Source organism: Acipenser ruthenus, chromosome 10 (assembly GCF_902713425.1).
Source record: "Acipenser ruthenus chromosome 10, fAciRut3.2 maternal haplotype, whole genome shotgun sequence".
NCBI lineage: Eukaryota > Metazoa > Chordata > Actinopteri > Acipenseriformes > Acipenseridae > Acipenser > Acipenser ruthenus.
Window position 1 is genome coordinate 37,242,050 of NC_081198.1, and position 19,921 is coordinate 37,261,970.

At 37.8% G+C, this 19,921-nt stretch overlaps 1 protein-coding gene across 1 annotated transcript in view; it reads right to left on the reverse strand.

The window, feature by feature from the left end:
- Positions 1-350: 350 nt before the first annotated feature.
- The window catches only part of LOC117410617 (partitioning defective 3 homolog B-like), a 239,626-nt gene continuing 220,055 nt past the window's right edge, over positions 351-19,921 (reverse strand). The window contains exons 22-23 of the mRNA XM_059032166.1: positions 9,198-9,277; positions 351-2,777 (exon numbers count right to left, since the gene is read on the reverse strand). Coding sequence (XP_058888149.1) covers positions 2,414-2,777; positions 9,198-9,277 — 444 coding nt within the window. The 3' untranslated portion in view covers positions 351-2,413. The remainder of the gene's footprint in view (positions 2,778-9,197; positions 9,278-19,921) is intronic.

Consider the following 19,921-nt stretch of genomic DNA (forward strand, 5'->3'; position numbering starts at 1 on the left):
TTTTTCACTGTATGTATGGGTGTTGATCACACCTGATTCTTTTTTTTTAGTGAATCTTCTGAGACATAATTTTCTCAATATAACAAATGTACCGGAGCATCACTTCACCTGCCCCAAGCTATCGATCACATGATTAGACTTGGCTCTCTGTTACAGCATAAGGAAGCCTGTGTGGTGAATCAGCCACAGTTTTCACGAACAAATACAATGCAATCCTACTTATCAGCAATAACAACGACTCAAAGAGATCAAGATGATGTGCATGGCCTGTAGGAACAGGGGAATACTGGAAAACCTGATGGCATCGTTCCAGGCAGCATGATAGTAATAATAAAACATACAGAAAACTATAAAGATCAAATTCTTTATTACATTTAATACAACATGTGATAAAAATACGTATTAAAGATGAGAAAATAATTATTCTTCGTGTTATACAACAATTTCGAATTCATCTGGCAACAATCAATCAAAGGCAAAACAAAATGATTTGGTATATAATGTAAACACTCGAAAAAGTTAATATGTGGCATCTCCTAATTAAATGCTGTTTATATTACTTCTGGAAATATAAAACAGCTATTTACCATGTTGAGGTTCGTTTTGTTCCTTCTGCACCAAGATTTTTCAGCCTCAGCATCAATGACATAATAAAGTACCTTTTTGTCCCCAATATTATACCATACAAAATGAATACAAATGAAAGCTTTCGTGTACCTCCTTTTTGAAAAGGAGGTATTATTATTATTATTATTATTATTATTATTATTATTATTATTATTATTAATAATAATAATAATAATAATAATAATAATAATAATAATAATAATAATAATAATAATAATAATACAAAAATCTAAAGTAGACAGAGAAAAAAAAAGGATGCTATCTAATTTGTTATAATAATCACATACATTATATGCGAGAGAAGATTCATGGCAAAGCACAAACACATTATTTTCCTATGCAGAGCAAGGCTTTACAATGCCTCGTATCTCAACCACAGTGCAGTATATGTCCTAACTGAGAGAACTTGATCTGAATAATTAACATTTAGATCCAGTCTCAAGTTTTACACTGTTCCCAAATTATTTCATTATCTGACTTACACATAAAATTGCTGTGAAACATTGAACATGGTCAATTAGGAAAGGGCCCTTACACAGATTGGTTATACAGCATAGTATTCATACAGCATGTCCTAAATGTGAATAAGCTACATCGGTTAATCATCGAATTGTGAAATAACCTTTATTTCTTCTTTACATAAAATAAATACCAGCTAATGATTAGTAGGGAAATGCCACTTTGAAAAGCCCCTTTGAAGCATAAAGCGGTCTATTTATCCTCACATGCAGATGCCTTACTTCTCTACGTGTTGCATCAAAAAATCACAAGGCTGACATTTCTTTAGAAAGAGCTCCATCCTGTTTATAGTTTAGAACTCATTCTTGGTTCTCTCCATTTTTAAAATAACTGACAGGTAGCACAATTAACTGTGATTTGGGTCTTGTGCACACTGTTTTGCCGAGATCAATGTATAGGGGTGACCTTTTTACAGTATATGGTACAAAAAAGGTAAAAAAAAATATATATACAAGACTAAGTAATTATGAAAGTAAATGCAATTTAGGATTAAGTTAAAAGTGTTCAGTACCAGACATTCATGCTCATTTAGTTCTGCTGTTTGCACTGGCATGGAAACTAGTCTCCATTAAATACAATCAAACAAGCATCTGATATAGCCAGTCCTGAAACACTGATTTGATCGTGTAAAGCAATTTGGTATAACAGTTTACAGCATTATACACTTTATATACAAAGAGAATTACATCTGTTTTGGGAATTCTAATGCTGGCTGTGGCAGCATCATTTTTTTCTATTTTGGCCACTCATTTAAATGTCATATCTTTTCATTAGGAGTAAGAGCACAAGATACAGCTTGGATCAAAAAGGCTCTTTTGTAATTGACTGGAATGATGCAACATTTCTATATTATAGTTGTGCTCAGTATTTCAAAAAGGTCTTAGCAGCTTTTTCTTTTTGCATACATTTAACACAAGGCACCTTTTGAGCACATTCACCCTAATGAAAATCCCCAGATTTTAATCAACTTTCTGCCTTTTTTTAGGTGAATATTTCACTTAAAAAAATAAAAATAATGCATCAAGTACATGTACTGTAGTCTCTCTCTGAACAAAAGTTAAAAAAAGAAGAAACCTAAGGAACTGACAGACAGAAGGAAATGCCTACTTCAGTCCAAATACGTGAAACCAAGCTATAAATAATTACTGCTCTTAAACTTCATTTCAGTGGATTTATCACTTTTAAAAAAGGACAAAAAAGAAAATCCTTCAATAAGATACTGAATTACAAACCGTCCCTGGTGTTGGCATCATCCCCCCTCTGCATGCTATACAGCTGCTGTCATTGTGTTTTTTTGCCGTGGGTCCGGATTCCGGTTGTCCCCGTAGCTGTAAGGTTCTGGGCTGGACCCGTGGTACGTCCTGCCTGCAGTCTCGAAACGAGGGCCTCTCAGAGCAGCGGGAGAAGGTGGCACGTCTTGACGTTTGGGTCCCCTGGGTGGAGGTGGTGGGTAGTAGCCTGGGTCTATCTGCCTGGGGTCCACCCCCCTGTGATCAGGCGGCCGGGGGTAGTTGCCCCTGGCAGGATAAGGCAGGAACGCAGGCTGGAGTCCTGGGTAGGATGGGTGCTCTCGTTCCCCATATGCAGGCCGTGGATGCTTTGGGTAATCGTCAAGATCCACTGGCCCCCTCCTGAAATAATATCAAAACATTGATTTGAATGAATTGGGAGGGTTTTCATTTGTAGCTACTGAACAAAGCACTCAACTTTGATTAGGAACTTTGTTCTCATAAAAAGATGACGGGTCACATAGCCAGGAAGTGAAAGCTCTTGCTTGGGAAGGGGTCTTTTCTTTACAAGATGAAAGTCACTGCACTTGCTGCTGTTAAGAGAAGAAAGGCTTCACAGAAATGCCCACCCATATTTCTCACTGATTTTTTTGTTGTGTGTTTGAAGGAGTCGTCCAGGCTTTTTAAAACTGAATGAACATAACTTTTGTTTCACCCTCCGCTGTGAATGAGATCAAAGATGACTGAAGCCGTGTGTTGTTCTGGTATTTCCAAATAAACATTTCTGATGGTGTTTCTGATAATGTGTACACATATTTTGGAGCAATTTAGAGACATTCACTTATGTAAGGTAATCCTAGAATTTTGTAATACATTTCTTTAATCCAGTTTTCAACATGACATGATGGTTGATTTAAAATTGAAAAATCAGCACTTTCATTTTTGTTCCCGTTCTTTTAAATACCATTTCCTAGGAAAAAAAAAAACAAAAATAAAAAAAACTCTCACTTAAAATGTGAAGTGCTTGGGCATTCCAAAATCTATCAGCATGCACCTAATCTATACTGAGCATCAAAAGAAACGTATCCTCATATTTGGATAAAATGCACTAGATGTCATTGAAAAACTAGTAGCGTGTGTGGCACAGTTGGAAGCAATGCAAGCAGTACATCTGCAACGGATGCTTTGCACCAGGTTTCGGATACCACACGTCGCCCAAGTTCATCCCACAAATGTCCAAGTGGACTCAGGTCTGGCGAGTAAGGCATCCATGCGACGGAGCACCGGACCCCTGTATGGTCGTATGGCCTGTAGATGATGACTGTGTAACCGCCTTTCTTACAGTTGAATTGCTAATGCATGGATTGTTACGACCTGCAGTATCAGATGCTGTTTGACTAGCAGTGCGAAAACAATCACGAAGATGCTGCATAATGATCTGTCAATCTTGGGCAGGTGTTGTGACTCTTGGTCTCCCAGTTCATGGCCTGTCATTGACAGAGTGCGTCTGGTTATACTGTCTCGCCAGGTTCGAAATTGCTGGCTGTGAGCACCCAAGACTGCGAGCCACAGTACGCTGCCCTAGTCCAGCATCCAACATGCCGATTGTACGAAGGTGCTGCTCTCTTTTCGGGGTTTTTCATCAATTGTTGTTTGCTGCTTTTCTGATGTTATGCAAGTTCTATAAAAGAGTTTGATTCACTTGGGATCAAACTGTTTTAAAACGGCATACATTGCCACATCACAGGATTGTTTACCCACAAAAAACAGCTACCCATTAGTATCTATAAAATAACTTATGTTAACCAAATGACTTTACCCCAGTAACTCAGGGTTTAATTTAAGCAGTGCCGGTAAAAACATTTGTCACCCAAAATGATCCTGAATAAGATATAATCTGAAATCCAGTGGTTGAAAGATGTGGGGAAATGACTCAGAGGAATTTTATTTTTGGAGACTTTTGACATGCTTGGGACAGCAGCTGGGAATTGCTTTGGAATGAGCAGGGATCACACTGTTTTTAGTGTCCAGAACTATTATTTGTGCCCTCCTCGTACAGTAGTATTTAAGAGTAGGTTCTTGATCACAGTCAGTGAGGCTGGTGGGTGGCTAGGCAGGACTCGCTACCAATTGGCAGCAGAAGACAGATGCAAGAGGGGGTGCTGAGTGGGGAGGAAAAATTGAGCTGTAAAAAGAGAAGGGTCTTCCTGTTTGCTTAGCCCCAATCCATAGCTGAGGAATGGGATAATTCAATTTCATCTAATCCCTTACTGATGGAGAAACCCAACGTTTCGGGAAAATACCAAGCACCAAAGTCTTTTCCGGCTTACGCTTCGAATTTGAGCCATGTCAGCTTCTCCCTTGCATCTGCCAAAGGTATCAGCAAAGCAGCACTGTATCACATTTCTTCGACTAGCATTCTCAGTGTACTGTACCAAACAGCTGGTCCCTGGTCTAAAAGTTGAAGCGTTAAATAGGAAATCTAGCTTACTGTGACTCGCAGCTGATGACAGTTCTGCAGGGCTGTGGGTGTGTGTATATATATATATATATATATATATATATATATATATATATATATATATATATATATATATATATATTTAGCTCTGAAATATTGGCAGTTATTTGATTGCAGATGCACACCATGCATCAAAACAGAACCGTTATTTTTTTTCAACATTTGGTGTCTTATGTATTACAATATTAACAGATAAAAGGGACACACTGATACAAACTGCTTCAGTTACAGAGGGGGAAATTGGACAGATTACAGTAAAAGGTACAGTACACACATGGGAGCATATTCAGCAACACCTACCTGTGGGTGTATCAAATTATCCAGGGTTTTGTATTTTATTTACCAGTACTGATATCACTTTAAATTAGGCAAAACATTCAGAGCAAAAGTACAGCAAAACCTGGAATGGCACAGATTGTAAGCCAACAAGAGCATTACTTCCGTCCCTGCATAACACTCAATTACAAACATGTTTCTGACTTTACAGACAAACATATCCAAAAATATGATGCAAACACAAAAAACAGAATCCAGGACTCCTTTTACAGAATATGGTCACTCGGAACAGGAATGATCTTTCAATGGTTATCTCCTTTTCATTAACACAGGAATATACTTATAAATTATAAATGTGGAACATGCCCTACAAATGTGTAATTCAGTCCCGCTCTGGGACAGGAGCCATGAGTTACACCTTCACCAGCTGGCCCTCAGCCTCAGTTAAGAAGACAGAAGTGAAACACTATTAAATGCGCTTGCAGTGTTGTTTCAGCTGCTGCAGGAACGGTGTGCATCTATAACTCAATCCTCAGACATGCCTGACCTGGAGAACGGCAGGGAGTTTACATTACATCACCACTTTTCTCTGCTTTATTTCCCACCTCAAGATTTATAACTATTTTATTCCTGGTTGGGGGCTAGGACCAGGAGTTTTGTTTGTATTTAATTACATAGTTCATCAGGTGTTAGCAAATTCCTTTTTCTGAGGGCGAAAACTCAAACCAATTACAACACATGCACTACTGTGCGGTATGGAACCACAAAACATTTTCTAAAGGTATTGCACAATAAAACCCTCAGCCTAATGTTTCACTGACTAAAAATGTCAATCTTGTTAAGGAAATACCATATTGTATTTGTGAAAATCAGCTCCTCAGAAATTAAAAAAGATGTTGATGTTTATAGTATACCAAGTCAAGTATAGGTTTACCTCTACATTTATGAAATAACTATGACAATGAATGTTTGACTACTACCAATAATAATAATAATAATAATAATAATAATAATAATAATAATAATAATAATAAATACTTAGTCTATTTACATTACAATACTATTATAATTAGTATTACTAACATAACATTACAGTTGTATGAGATCAACTTGCTTATTAAGTGCTGGAAGTTTCAAATTAAAATGTTTGACTAGTCTCAAGTTGACTAAGGGGTTGTTCTGATCAACCTATAACTGTAAAGGGGGGGGGGGGGGGGTGCGCTATAAAATATGTTATCATTATTATTATTATTTGTTTATTTAGCAGACGCCTTTACCCAAGGCGACTTACAGAGACTAGGGTGTGTGAACTATGCATCAGCTGCAGAGTCACTTACAACTACATCTCACCTGAAAGACAGAGCACAAGGAGGTTAAGTGACTTGCTCAGGGTGACACAAGGAGTCAGTGGCTGAGGTGGGATTCGAACCGGGGACCTCCTGGTTACAAGCCCTTTTCTTTAACCACTTGCAGCTCTGTCTTATTCCAGGGTGATATAACTGATCAAAACAACTTGAAAATAGTTTGGAAAACTAGAATCAAATCAACCAGTTAGCAGGATTTTTAGCAAGGTGCAACTTTTTCTAAACATTTTGAAAGGCCTTACATTTTGTTTTGTCCATTGGCCAGGATATGCACATTTACAAACTGAGATAGGCTTAATCGAAGCCCCTCAATAAAAGCAGCTCTGTATTACTTTCAAGCAGAATTCCTACAATGTTCAATGTGCCCAACAGAGGAAAGAATGCCCTGCAATGGTTCTTGTTTTTAACTGGGTTTAGCTGATCTAGTGAGTTGAATGAATATACTGTGTATGAGACATTTAGCCTGTTTATCAGATGATGAGAATACAAGGCAGGATATGCCAATAATCATCTTCAAATGACTGACTGTTTAAAAAACAGGTGATAGAGCCTGTTTTATAAATTTATTAAAACTATATATATATATATATATATATATATATATATATATATATATCATCAGGTTAGTTTTGTTTAGCTCTCCCTTTTGGGCAGTATTTACTTTACTTTTTTATTGATCAAGACAATGTCTCCCATTTATATACTTGTGGTGATCCACCCTTGTTAAATAATTACAGACCAATCTCACTTGTGCCTCAAAATAGCTATTCATTCCAGGCTTTAGATAATGATAGAGTGCTGTTATGTCAACATCATGTTGTTCATCCATTCAACAGTAACCACATTAGTGGATTTTACTAAATCCGTATTTGCTGCTATGAGAAGGGTCTTTTCAGAGAAGCAGCTTTGTTGACCTGCTCGGGGCCTTAGATACAGATGACCACCAGGTAGACTGGAACAAATTGGCCTGGACATGTCTACAATGAAATATATATCCTGATAATGAAAATGCAGTACTAAGTAAAAAATGTTCACAACTATCATTATGAACTTGTTTAAAAGAAAACAGCTTGCTATAGGTTTGCATATATTGGTCCATATGATCTGCATCCAAAATAGAAATACTAATTTGCAGTACCCAGAATAACAAACCATGGGTGCTATAACCAAATGTATTGCAGTCTAAAAAACAGACTACAAAATACCCACCCATTTTAAAAGAAGAACACATGTTCTATGGGCACACACATAGATGAAGTTGCTCCTTGGTTCAAGCCAATTTCTCTGTTACTGGAACTACTATTTTTTGTTTGTTATTCCAATTGTTTTCTGTTGGGATGCGGCTGGGTGGGGCGCTGGCTATTAGCCGTCTGAAATTTGACCTCAATCTGGTTAGGAATGTTAGTGTAATGCACCCTTCCATAGAACCCTTTCCCTGCTGTCATCCTCCTCCTCCTCTGTAAATACATGCAGTACCAAAATACTTTGCCAGGTTCTTTGTATTTCTGTATTTATTCATGTTCCACAGACAGCCAGAATATAACTCGCTGAGCATGAGGTTACATATTCAGGTAAGACCCACTCCCAGGAAAACAATGCACAGGTTGGACTAAATGACACTTTTAACATTTACCGTTTGCATGCATGTATGACATACAGTCCTTGGTAAACACATTTTATTACACCACATACAGATCTTGCTCCAAGGTTGCAGATAACTATTTAAACCCCCTTTTGTATTCTTTAAATCCCTTCACTTTAATGCTGGTGTTGCGCAGATTAATCTTTCAAGTCTTTTCACAACCTGTTCTGCTATTGTAAAGCAGCTTTGATGCCTTAACTTTTCATGTGAATGAATGTTTGCCAAGGCATTTAGAAAATTACTTTGGATATAAAAGAACTAAATACCCTCAAGACAATTGCAAATAACAGTGAGCTTGGATGCAATATTGGTTTTTGACTAAAGGTAAAGAAAAGTGATCTGTAGTTGGACAACAGTAGTAAGATAATCCCAGGCTGTACAAGTGACACACCAGAGTTCAGACGTGGAAACATTTTCTTGGGGCAGATACGATCTACATGCTTAGACTTTTGGGACGGCTGTTTGAAACAGACTAGAGGGGCTTACAAGAAGGGCAGATCATCACTTCTCGTTACTGGTGGGCTAGCAGGTCATACCTGCCATCTCATTTAATTAGGTTCCCATATTGTCAAACATAACTACAAACAACAAATACTGTAAACTTGCAAGCAACAGAATGCAATGCTTTTTTTTAAATTTTAAACTCCAACTTGATGTTGAAAGTGAGTCAGTAATTTGCTCTAGTAATACCTAGTATAATCTGCTAAATGTAAAGGGATATAGATTTGCTGGTACAGTAGAAGGCTTTCTGTTGCTTTCTCATAGGACAGCAGGCACTAGACGTGTTATCTGCTGCAATATCAGTTTACACCCACTGCCTGTTGCCCTCTCCCTCGTTCTCGGAAGGATAAAGTGAAATCTTGGCATGAGCTCTGAAGGTAAACAGATTTAATTATACACTTTAAAGTACATTATTATATCCTCACTCTTTCGCAGTCAAAGGAGAAGCCCTTTCCTAATGCTGGTCCCAAGACATTACACGCTGGAAATGTTGAATGGGAAGCCAGGCAATGACTCACCTGGGTAGAGATGCATACTGCCTCTCTATGTCTTCGTAGCGCGGCACAGCTGGACGTGCTTCATGTCCTCTTCCAGGTACCTGCAAATGCAACAACAAAACAAGCCTCAGGATATGACTTGCAATAATAACAACAGGAGGAGGCTATCTGCTGGGGCAGGTTATGGAAGCACTGGACATTCTAACCCCCAGGGCGGCTGTAGATTTGATCTCTCTTTTAGTACAAGTCATTGAAAAGGCGGAGAGAGTTATGAAGAATGACTTACAATTAATTGGAATTAACTGGAATGCAGCCCATGGGCAGTGCTTGGGCTGGACAGCTTGGAGGTAGTGCACTGACTTGCATGCCCTTTAGGTATTTCTCTAATTAGCCATCATTAACCTTTGTCAATGCAAAACGAGATAACTTTTTTTCTTTTTAACCACCAGATAAGTTTCACTTAATCATTTGGTGAGCTGCAGGGAACAGCTTAAAGAAGCACTTCTGTTTCCTAAAGGCCTTGTCCATCACACTTCAAAAAAATGGACACAGAATCTTGTGGGTTGGTTCAGGTTTTATTAAACACCTTCCTTTTACTGGCCTGGTCTTGTGTAAGCTCTCATTTTAGGTTAACAGAAAATAATATTGATGCAGTTATGTGTGAAGGACAAGTCAGTGTTTCAAAGTGGTTATTTTAAAAATGTTAATGAAATGGCATGCGGCATTCTAAGCAGCTTATGAGTAAAATGCACTTTCTTCTTTAGAACCAGGTTAAAACACTTCCCTTGAAAGAACGATGCTTTACACAATTTTTTAGAGAAATCCATGCATTATACCTCTCAATTTTACCTTCAAATTATCTGACTTCATTAATATTAACCTTCCTAGGATCTAAAACCCCAAATGGTTCACACTGTAATGAGAACCATATGAGATGCAAGACATCTCAGAAGTGTGTGTGGCATATTACTTGCCATACAAGCAAGTAATTTAACGGTTACTGGTATAAAATGATTCCCTTCCTGAAATCGTCATTCATCCTTTTAACATTCAAACAGATAACTAAAACACGCATGCACTAATCATGTGAGACTGTGACATTTTCAATTCTGATTCCCCCCTCCATTGTACCCTCTACTCAACTTACCAAACCCAATAAAACAGTATTTGAAGTGATATTAAATACCCTTCGAGGATTTTATAGTTATACCAGTGGAGGATTTTTAAAAATCATAAAAACATTTAATCTGTTCCAGTATAAATAGTTTATGGCCCAACTCTCTGCGTAGAATTATTAGTCTTTTCTACTTCACAGACACTAAAGGACAAAACAAATCCCATATCACTGCAACCCCACACCAAACACAGCTGAATGTATTCGTTACTAACACATTTGAATTCATCCAAGACGGCAGCTTTTTTTGGACAGCAGTATGAAATACTGGAAGCATGATCCACAATAATATTGAAAACCAATAAACTGAGAAACATTTTGCCTACAGAAATCATATTAGCAGACTTACTACTTCAGTGTCCTGCCAGCTGAAGTGTTGAACTGTTAAAAAGAAATTGACTTATTTTGTGTTAGCAATATGAACCAAATCATATCATCCACCTCAAGAACTGTGTTTTCAATATAAACAATGTGTCCTGACTGCATACAGGTGAAAATAAAGCTTTTTTTTTTTTTAAAAGGAATAGGTTTTGCTTTGAGCACAGACATTACCAGAAATGTGGAAGAAAAGAAGGTAAACGGTAACTGAAAGGCCAAGGAATTATTTCACAAAGCTAACTTCGGAAGTCTTTTAAATTTTTTCATGACCGCATTTAAATGGAAGGTATTTTAAATCTTGGCAGACTAAAGACATCTAATCGGAATGCATTGATAAAAGTGTCTGACACCAGAGATCAGACGGAGGAATACATGTGCAATTGTAACGCATGAAAAGGTGCAGACAGTACATTCCAAATGAGGGTAGAGATAACAGAGTGGTCTAAGATCTTATACTGTGGAAGAATGAAAAACCATCAAGCTGGTGTAAAGCATCCTTCCAAATCTCATCCCTAGAAGAACCACCTCTTTCTATTTATAAACAAATATAGCCAGCTTTCTGGAAATGTCTTATTTCTAACCTTATAACAACATTTAAACTTATATTTTTCCTAATACCATTCCAATTCCTGTCCCAATACCATCTGTTTCTTTACTAGGCTTATGGAAACGGATTAGTGAGAGACTATTAAGGGAGAGTATCAGTTCAGAGCAAAGGGGGGCTATTAAGAGACTAAAAGTATACTAGCTCATATCAGAGGGGGGACAGTAAGCTGTGAAGTGATATGTTGTAGTTGCACACTTGCTAAATGCCAGTGTAGCTGTGGTGCATTACATTTATAAGAAAACAGACTAATGACGGGGAGAAGAGTGAAAACGGCACTACCCACACATTTAAAATGAGAAATAACAGAAAATGAGCCCTAGTGTAGGTCTCAAAATCCTAACAAGTTTATTTGAAAGAGTACTTACAAGTTTACAATCATGTAATCCACATCATATACAGAGTAGTAGTATGCACAGAAAACTAAATTAAAAGAAACCGCAGGACAAAAAAGAAAGAAAGAAAGAAAGAAAGAAAGAAAGAAAGAAAGAAAGAAAAATAGGCTTCATGGCAGCTCAGTTCAAATCCTCTGCTGCTCGGAAATGGAGCCCACTTATTTAATAACCGTACAGTTGAACCGGGAGACCCCACTTCAGATTGAGAAAATGCTGAGTGTCTAATTTCTCAGCGGAACATCCCAAGAGCCAACAGTCTAAAGAAAATCATTTCACGCAATGCTGAGCAACGGAGAGGCATGAGTAAAACTAATTCAGCTAAGAGTAACTGACATCTAACCTCGAAAATCCTCCTTCCTCATTTCAAGTGGATTTTCTCTCACACGCTCACATGGGTAAATAAATGGATTTAGTGTTTGTTAATGTTTACCCAGCAATGACACCATTAAAACATTTGTAATACAAGGTCAACATGTGTCAACATGTACTACTAATGCACTGAAAACAAGAAATAATCAAATGTATCTTAAGATATTAAAAATATAATAAATCACCTTCATATTTTTTATATTAGGAGCTATTGAGATTAATATGGATTTCTGTACACCATACCTCCCACCCAACAAAAACAAATATAGTAAGCAGTACAACGAATGTTCCCCTTTTCTGGTAGATTTAGTCATGATAGCCTCCTATACAAATGTAGATAGTTGTCTAAATATAGCCTGTTGAAAACATAATTAACAAGCAACACAATATGTACAGAGGTGTTTTAATTACTTGTCAACATTTCAAACTACCTGTCCTTCATTAGAACAGCTAACCAGCATTTTACAAAGCATCTTGTTTTACACATGGCAAATTAATGAAAATGTGTATTCTAATCATTGTGACTTCATTTAGAACCGTCTTATCTTCTGAGAAATGGTTGTGTTTACATCCTTTAAGTGCAGCCAGTCTTTTGAAAAACATTTCCCTTTTATGATGAAAATGTTACCAGTGTTTGTGTCTGACATGCAAAGAAGAAAAAAAGGGAAAAAACAAACAAAATGGATGATCTGCCTTCCCTGTCACTAATTGAGTTCAGCCAAACTGTTGGCATTGCAAGATATAATATGAGTTATAGAGTATAAAAACCTTTCACACTGCCATCGATTAAATTAAAATGGAGAAGTGCAAATTGAACTGCACTCAAAAGAGCTCTCCAATTTAATTAAAAGAGGAAGGCAGAAAACAATGAAGCTTTAATGTAAAGATTAATCCTGGAATGACGGTTAAGTATTATTATTATTATTATTATTTATTTCTTAGCAGACGCCCTTATCCAGGGCGACTTACAATCGTAAGCAAATACATTTCAAGTGTTACAATACAAGTAATACAATAAGAGCAAGAAATACAATAACTTTTGTTCAAGCAAAGTATTAGTATCTGCTGTATTATTGAATTGTGTGACAAACCACAATTCAATAATACAGCAGATAATAGTGATAGTTACATCAGGATATGATTAAATAGTGATAGTTACATCAAGATATGATTAAATACAAAGTTCTACAGGTTAAACACTTGGCAGATTACCGTATTCTGAAGTACAGGATTAAATGCAGTAAAATAGGGGGCAGATAAGAGCAAAATAAAGCACATTTACATGAAGGGTGATAGTGTCCAAGGATACAAACAGAGGAGTTCTACAGGTGCTGTTTGAAGAGGTGAGTCTTAAGGAGGCGCCGAAATGTGGTCAGGGACTGGGCAGTCCTGACATCTGTAGGAAGGTCATTCCACTACTGCGGAGCAAGGGTGGAGAAGGAGCGGGCTCTGGAGGCAGGGGAGCGTAGCGGAGGTAGAGCTAGTCTTCTAGTGCAGGCGGAGCGGAGAGGTCGAGTGGGGGTGTAGGGAGAGATGAGGGTCTGGAGGTAGCTGGGTGCAGTCTGGTCAAGGCATCTGTAGGCTAGTACAAGAGTCTTGAACTGGATGCGAGCGGTGATCGGGAGCCAGTGGAGCGAGCGGAGTAGTGGAGTAGCGTGGGCGAAGCGAGGCAGAGAGAACACCAGGCGGGCAGCAGAGTTCTGGATGAGCTGGAGCGGACGGGTGGCGGACGCAGGGAGGCCAGCCAGGAGGGAGTTGCAGTAGTCTAGGCGGGAGAGTACCAGGGCCTGGACCAGGAGCTGGGTAGCATAGTTGATGAGGAAGGGTCGGATTCTTCGTATGTTGCTCAGGAAGAATCGGCAAGTGCGTGCCAGAGTGGAGATGTGCTGGGAATAAGAGAGGCAGGGGTCCAGGGTGACTCCAAGGTTCTTAGCTGAGGAAGAGGGAGAGAGTGTGGTAGATTCCAGAGGAACAGAGATAGAGAGATCAGAGGAGGGGGAGGAGGAGGGAAAGAAAAGGAGGTCAGATTTAGAGAGGTTGAGTCTGAGGTGATGCGAGTGCATCCAGGAGGAAATAGCAGACAGACAGGTAGAGATACGGGAGGAGATGGTGGAGTCAGAGGTGGGGAAGGAGAGGAAAATCTGAAAAAATTGTAAAAAAAGTAAAAAAAAAAAAAAAATTGTTCGATGTTCGCTAGGGCTTTCAAAGCTGCATTGGACTTCCCTGCAAATCCCTCACACTTCCACCAATTTCAGGGGTTTATACATTACATAGGCCTGGAGAAGGGCCGTTATGTTACGAGGGATTTGGCTTTAACAAACATAACGGTATTACACTTTTGGATTGCATTAGGCAGATTAAAATAAAAGTTCAAAAAGAAAACTTTCATTTTTATGGTTCATTAAATGAAAAATTGCAGATGGCGGTTACTATGGCAATGTCAGAGTTGCTAACTGGCATGACATTTCATGTTTTGAGTAGCTGGATGGTTGCTTCTTTCGTATGAAATTAACAAAAACCATTACTGACAATCAGATACATGGGTTTTTTGTGAATGTACTGTGCTTAAGATTAGTACTAAATTGGTAAATTATACAAATTCTCAATGTACAAACTAAACTCTCTTGTTCCTGCTAGCAATTTCTTCCAATCAAATGCTCCTTAAAAATATTATAGAATTGAGCAAATCCATCAAACGTATTACTTACAGGGCTACTCGCATGGGGTAAGCTCATTCATCTTTCACTATGCTCCGCATTCCTATTAAAATGCATTTAGTGGCAGTAATGATAATTCATTTTTTATTGGTGTTTTTTTTAAATTGCATTGTAATTTCTTGATCGCCAATTTACTTTTCTACATAGATTTTTGTGTTTGCGACAGGATAACATCAATCTTAATGTGCCTGTTCCTGGAAAAAGGATTTTAAATACATACTAGTATGTGTATGTATTGTGTGTACTCTGCAGCTTTATAATTATATATAATATATAAATATATAATATAAATACTAATTATATACTAAGCATTTACCTACCGAGTATGTCTAAAATAATAAATAAATAAAGCGATTACACTTGACACGCAGTCTTTTCAAACAGTAATTGGTCCCATTTGAAATCCATCAATTTTCTGGCTATTTTTGCTTCTTGATAATAAGGCTCTATTGACTTCTATGAAAGAGCTCCTGCAGGCAAGTGGACCATCCAGTGGCAAATTGGCTGCAATTATAACATCTGTCGGATTGCTTTAATTTTTTATAATTTCCTTTAATTAAGTTCCATTGATTCGAAGGGCACGATCTCTCCTCCACATCCACAGCACTCATCTGTCAGTAAGAAGCTGTGGTGTTAAACCTTGGTGCTAAAAAGCAGTCACAGGATGGTAAAAAAATTACAATTGTTACTGACCCAAAAAAGGCAGTTTTACCATTGTCAACCATGCAAAGCTTTAAGCTTACAGCTCCTACATCTTAAGCTTTTGAAAAAATGCAGGCCAAAATTACTTTTTAATTATTTCGATTCTCAAATCGTTAGGTTTAATTAAAATAAATAAATAAATAAATAAATAAATAAATAAGTAAGAAGCACGCTGCTTTACTTTTCTACAACCATATTGTGGGTGCAGGCCTGATTAAAAACTACAGTGAATCATCATCACAGCACCATGACTGTATATAGAATGAAAAGGTGGGAGCAAACTAAGAGCAGTAATAACCAAGGTTTCTCATTAGCCTAACATTTTCAGTACCTTGTTGTTTTGCTGTTGAACTTTTACTGTCTGTTTTCAATGCGACTCGGTTGGGTGATGCCCATTTATCCTGCCACACATGTTATGGGTACAAGGATCCCACAGGAAGTTTAAGTGAACTTGCAGCACTATGGTGAATAAAAATGGTCTTCACCTGCATCAAAGTAAAAATGAAGTCTGCTTAAGGGAGGTAGAACAACGTCTGTTAAAACCTTCGTTAATACCTCTTTAAATGCATTATAACCAAGGCTTCCCCTCACCTCTTATATTTTCATATTACCACTGGTACCCCTTAATTATCCAGCTTAATATTTGTTGTGTTCTTTGCATGTTTTACTATGGTGGGGATATGCAGATTTAAACAAAACAATAAATAAATAAACAGCTTCCTGGTACATTAGCACTTCATGTGCTGCTGCAGGTCAGCCTCACTTCCATTCCCTGTTCTTACTCCCTCAATCCCACAGTCCTCGCCTCACTCTGATAGATCATGAGATTAAGGCTGACATGCAGCCAAGGGCGTGATGAGGTTCTATCCTTCTAAATCTAGAGTGTTGTATTTGAAACTACCTGTATATAAAGTTTAAAAAATAAACCACAAAAATAAATAAATCAATCAATCAATGATTCAAAAAGATAAGGGGACCTTTATCCTTTAAATTAATTGCTTATACAAAGATGTCTATACATTAAAAATATGCAAAATCAGATTTTAATGCTGGAGTTTTTTTTTTTTTTTAATAGACAGTTTTTATATCATTAAACCCACTTAACAGTTTTATGCTTAACTAGCATTTAACAAGAAAAACACAAGTGTGGTTTCCAAGATGTACAGCTTGTTTCTCTATTCTGCTTCACTACATTCATCAGTCTTGGCACATTTTTATTATTTCTGCATGTAACATCTTTAGATTGTTTTTGTATTTCACACACTGTTTGGTTTTATGTCGCACGGGTAGTATCCTATTTCAGCCCAAAGCTGCCAGGCAATATTACTCATTTAATGAAACCAAATGGAAGTGAAGCTGACACTGTTTCTTATTGCACTGATTAAGAAAGAACCATCAGACAAACCACATTCTAAATTCTATGCCTCCTATATTTCTATTTTTTATTATAGATGGGCTTTTAACAGGGAGGATTTTTTCTTCATAGCTTCTATGTGTCAAAGCTGTTTGCATAATGTAAAAGTAGACACTGATGGCGCTAATCAATAGGCATTGTGTTTCACTTGCGCCAATATCATGCTGTGGAAGATTAACCAGGCTTTTACAACACGACAGAAGGCTTTATTTAATGCTGTTTATATTTAAATTATTGGAATAGTGTCAGATTGTACATTTAACTCACATTACTACACAAAAACAGTTTTATACATTTTAACATCTGCCACGGGTTTGATTATTAAAATATCAATTAAAAATGCAAAACATTTTAAAATAAATATTTCCCATATAAATGACTAAGGTGACTAACACAGTTTTTTTCCCCCTGCATTACTTATAATGTAAACTATAAACACACACAAAAAAACAACTATTTTAATAATTTGCATATTGAAATTTGCTGTATAGAACTTTTCAGACCAATAATTTGTACTTATTCCACTTAGACCTTGACATATGTAGAAATGTATACATGATTAATACAAACAGCAAAGTAAAATGGTCCCCACAGCACTTAGCACATTATATATGGTAGGGATGAGCACAAGTCAGGTATGACAGCAAGATGAGTTCTAGCTGTATACGTGAAGGATTATCAATCAATTAGCACACGTTGTGCTCTGCCTAGCTATTGGGTTAATATATTAATGTAAGTTTGTTCAACTTTACTTTGATGTCTCTAGAAGATCTGGAGGTAGCCTCAAGTTCAAGTTCCTGATTTTTTAGAAGGCCCGATTGCTTATCCCTTCTTCTACTACTGTCCTTGTTTTGTCTGCAGGGTACGTCTGCAGCCAGTTAATGTGATCGGAATCAATACAAGCATCTTCCCTGTGGGAACCCCTAACTTTAACAGTTAGTCCCCTAAGTGTCTTCTTCCACCTGTGGAGAGGGGGTTGAGAGTCCTCTGTCTACGGTACCGTCTGCACACTTCCTGATCATTTCTCTCTGGGTGGCATTCGTCCTTTAATACTATACTGCAGCACCATCAGCCTTGCCTCCTAATGTCCCCTAATGAGCACCAGATTTGCACAAGGGCTCCCAGTTCTGGGATGACTGCAGGCAGACTTGCAGGCTGGCAGGCAGGCGTGGAGGAACAAACATCCAGGCACTTTGAAACTACTCGAGATCCGTTGGGTCAGAGCTCAAGGCACCCAAAACAGGGAGCTTTTTGTTTTAAAACATCAAACTCATGTCTGCCCCCAGAAACAAGGACAGCTTTATGCTTCGTTGAACAGTTCTCTCCTTTTTTAATTCTATGTCCTTTTCTATATTTTTCTAATGTTTAATTAAGGCTTGTAATGACAGCACTGAAGAACAGGCAGCTATAATACAGAATCCTTCACTGCCCCACCTGGGCATGTTAATGTGAACCTTTGTTTAAATGAAGCACTGCTGCATTAATTTTGTAAATTAATTTTCATTCTCCACGGTTAAAAAATTGGACGATACAAAATCAATTTACATCACCTTCAGTTATGCGGATTTCTGACAATTAAGTTTTATATAAATGCTGTCAATAAGATGACTTTCTGGCAGGTTTGTTGGTGTGTACAGTATGTGTATGTGTTTATATAAAATGTTATGTGAGCATTACCAATGCACTCAAAACAAAATCCGAAGGAACAGGCTATATGCTCTTAAGCAGTCTGCAAGTTGGGCTGAATTGCTTAGTGGGTTTGTGATGCACACTATTGTTCAATAGAGAACCAAGTTGAGGTCATAGCACTGGTGCTGGAAAATGGTTGTCTACTTGACTTTACTTTTTGATACCAACTCATTTTAGGTATGTCAAATACAATGCCAAGTCTCTTGCCCCGCTTTACAATGCATATATTGTTATTTTAATTTGGAAAATCAAAGCCTTACTTTACTTCGGTCCACATAAAACAGAAGCAGCTTGCCGACATGATGCTGATGGTACTCCGTCAGCCGCACTGAAGGTTATATTGCTCTACCATCAATGGTTACCAACATGCATATGGAAAAGGTGCTCTGGAATATAAAGGTGCTCTAGAGTTTGTATTCCTGGTACCTCACAATACATTTATATTAAAGCTCACAGAGAGGGCAGCCAGTACATACAGATAGAATCGGAAACCCACTGATTTGGTCCCGCTGGTCTAATCTGCCTTTACAAACGGCTGCAGATCTGTACTTAGTTATGAGCCATTGAAAACATCAGAGAGAGAGAGAGAGAGAGAGAGAGAGTCCCAGTAAATGTATCCTTATTTCCCTGAATAGAGGTAGGCTCTGTCTCATGAATAGCTGTCACGTGACCCATAAAGGTTCAGAAAAATGACCCCCAAACATGCCTTAGCTATCAGATTTAAGCATACAACAGTGTAAAATGGTGATAACAGAAACAATTAGCAGGTAACGCAAATATTATTTTATACCACCTATCGGGCACTTAGAGCTATGCTAACATATTTATGAACCTCCTTTTGTATTTGGATATTTTTTCAATCCTAATTAAAGGATTCACTAATCATTTTTGGGGTAGTGGATCATCGTGTTTTTCCGCAAACAACTCTAAAGCTTCTTATCAGACTCATGTTCAAGAGGTATGATGTTTATTTATTAATGTCACCTAAGTGTCCACGCTCTTTGACAAGCTACGCCTCACGGGTAGAGGTGGGGGCATTGCTGTTATTGCTAACTCTGTGCTTGCCAACCTCAACTCTCTCTTTCCCAGCCTTCTCTTCATTTGAGCATCTCGCTATCAAGCTCCCCTCTCTCATGTCCCTCATCCTTGCTGTTATCTATCGTCCACCAAAGAATAACTCTGCTTTTATTGCTGAGTTCTCGCAACTCCTCTCCCTAATCTGCACTTCAACTGACAACGCCACCCTTACTCAGATCATTGACACAGTTGCCCTGCTTACAACCAGAACAGTGAAGAAACATCA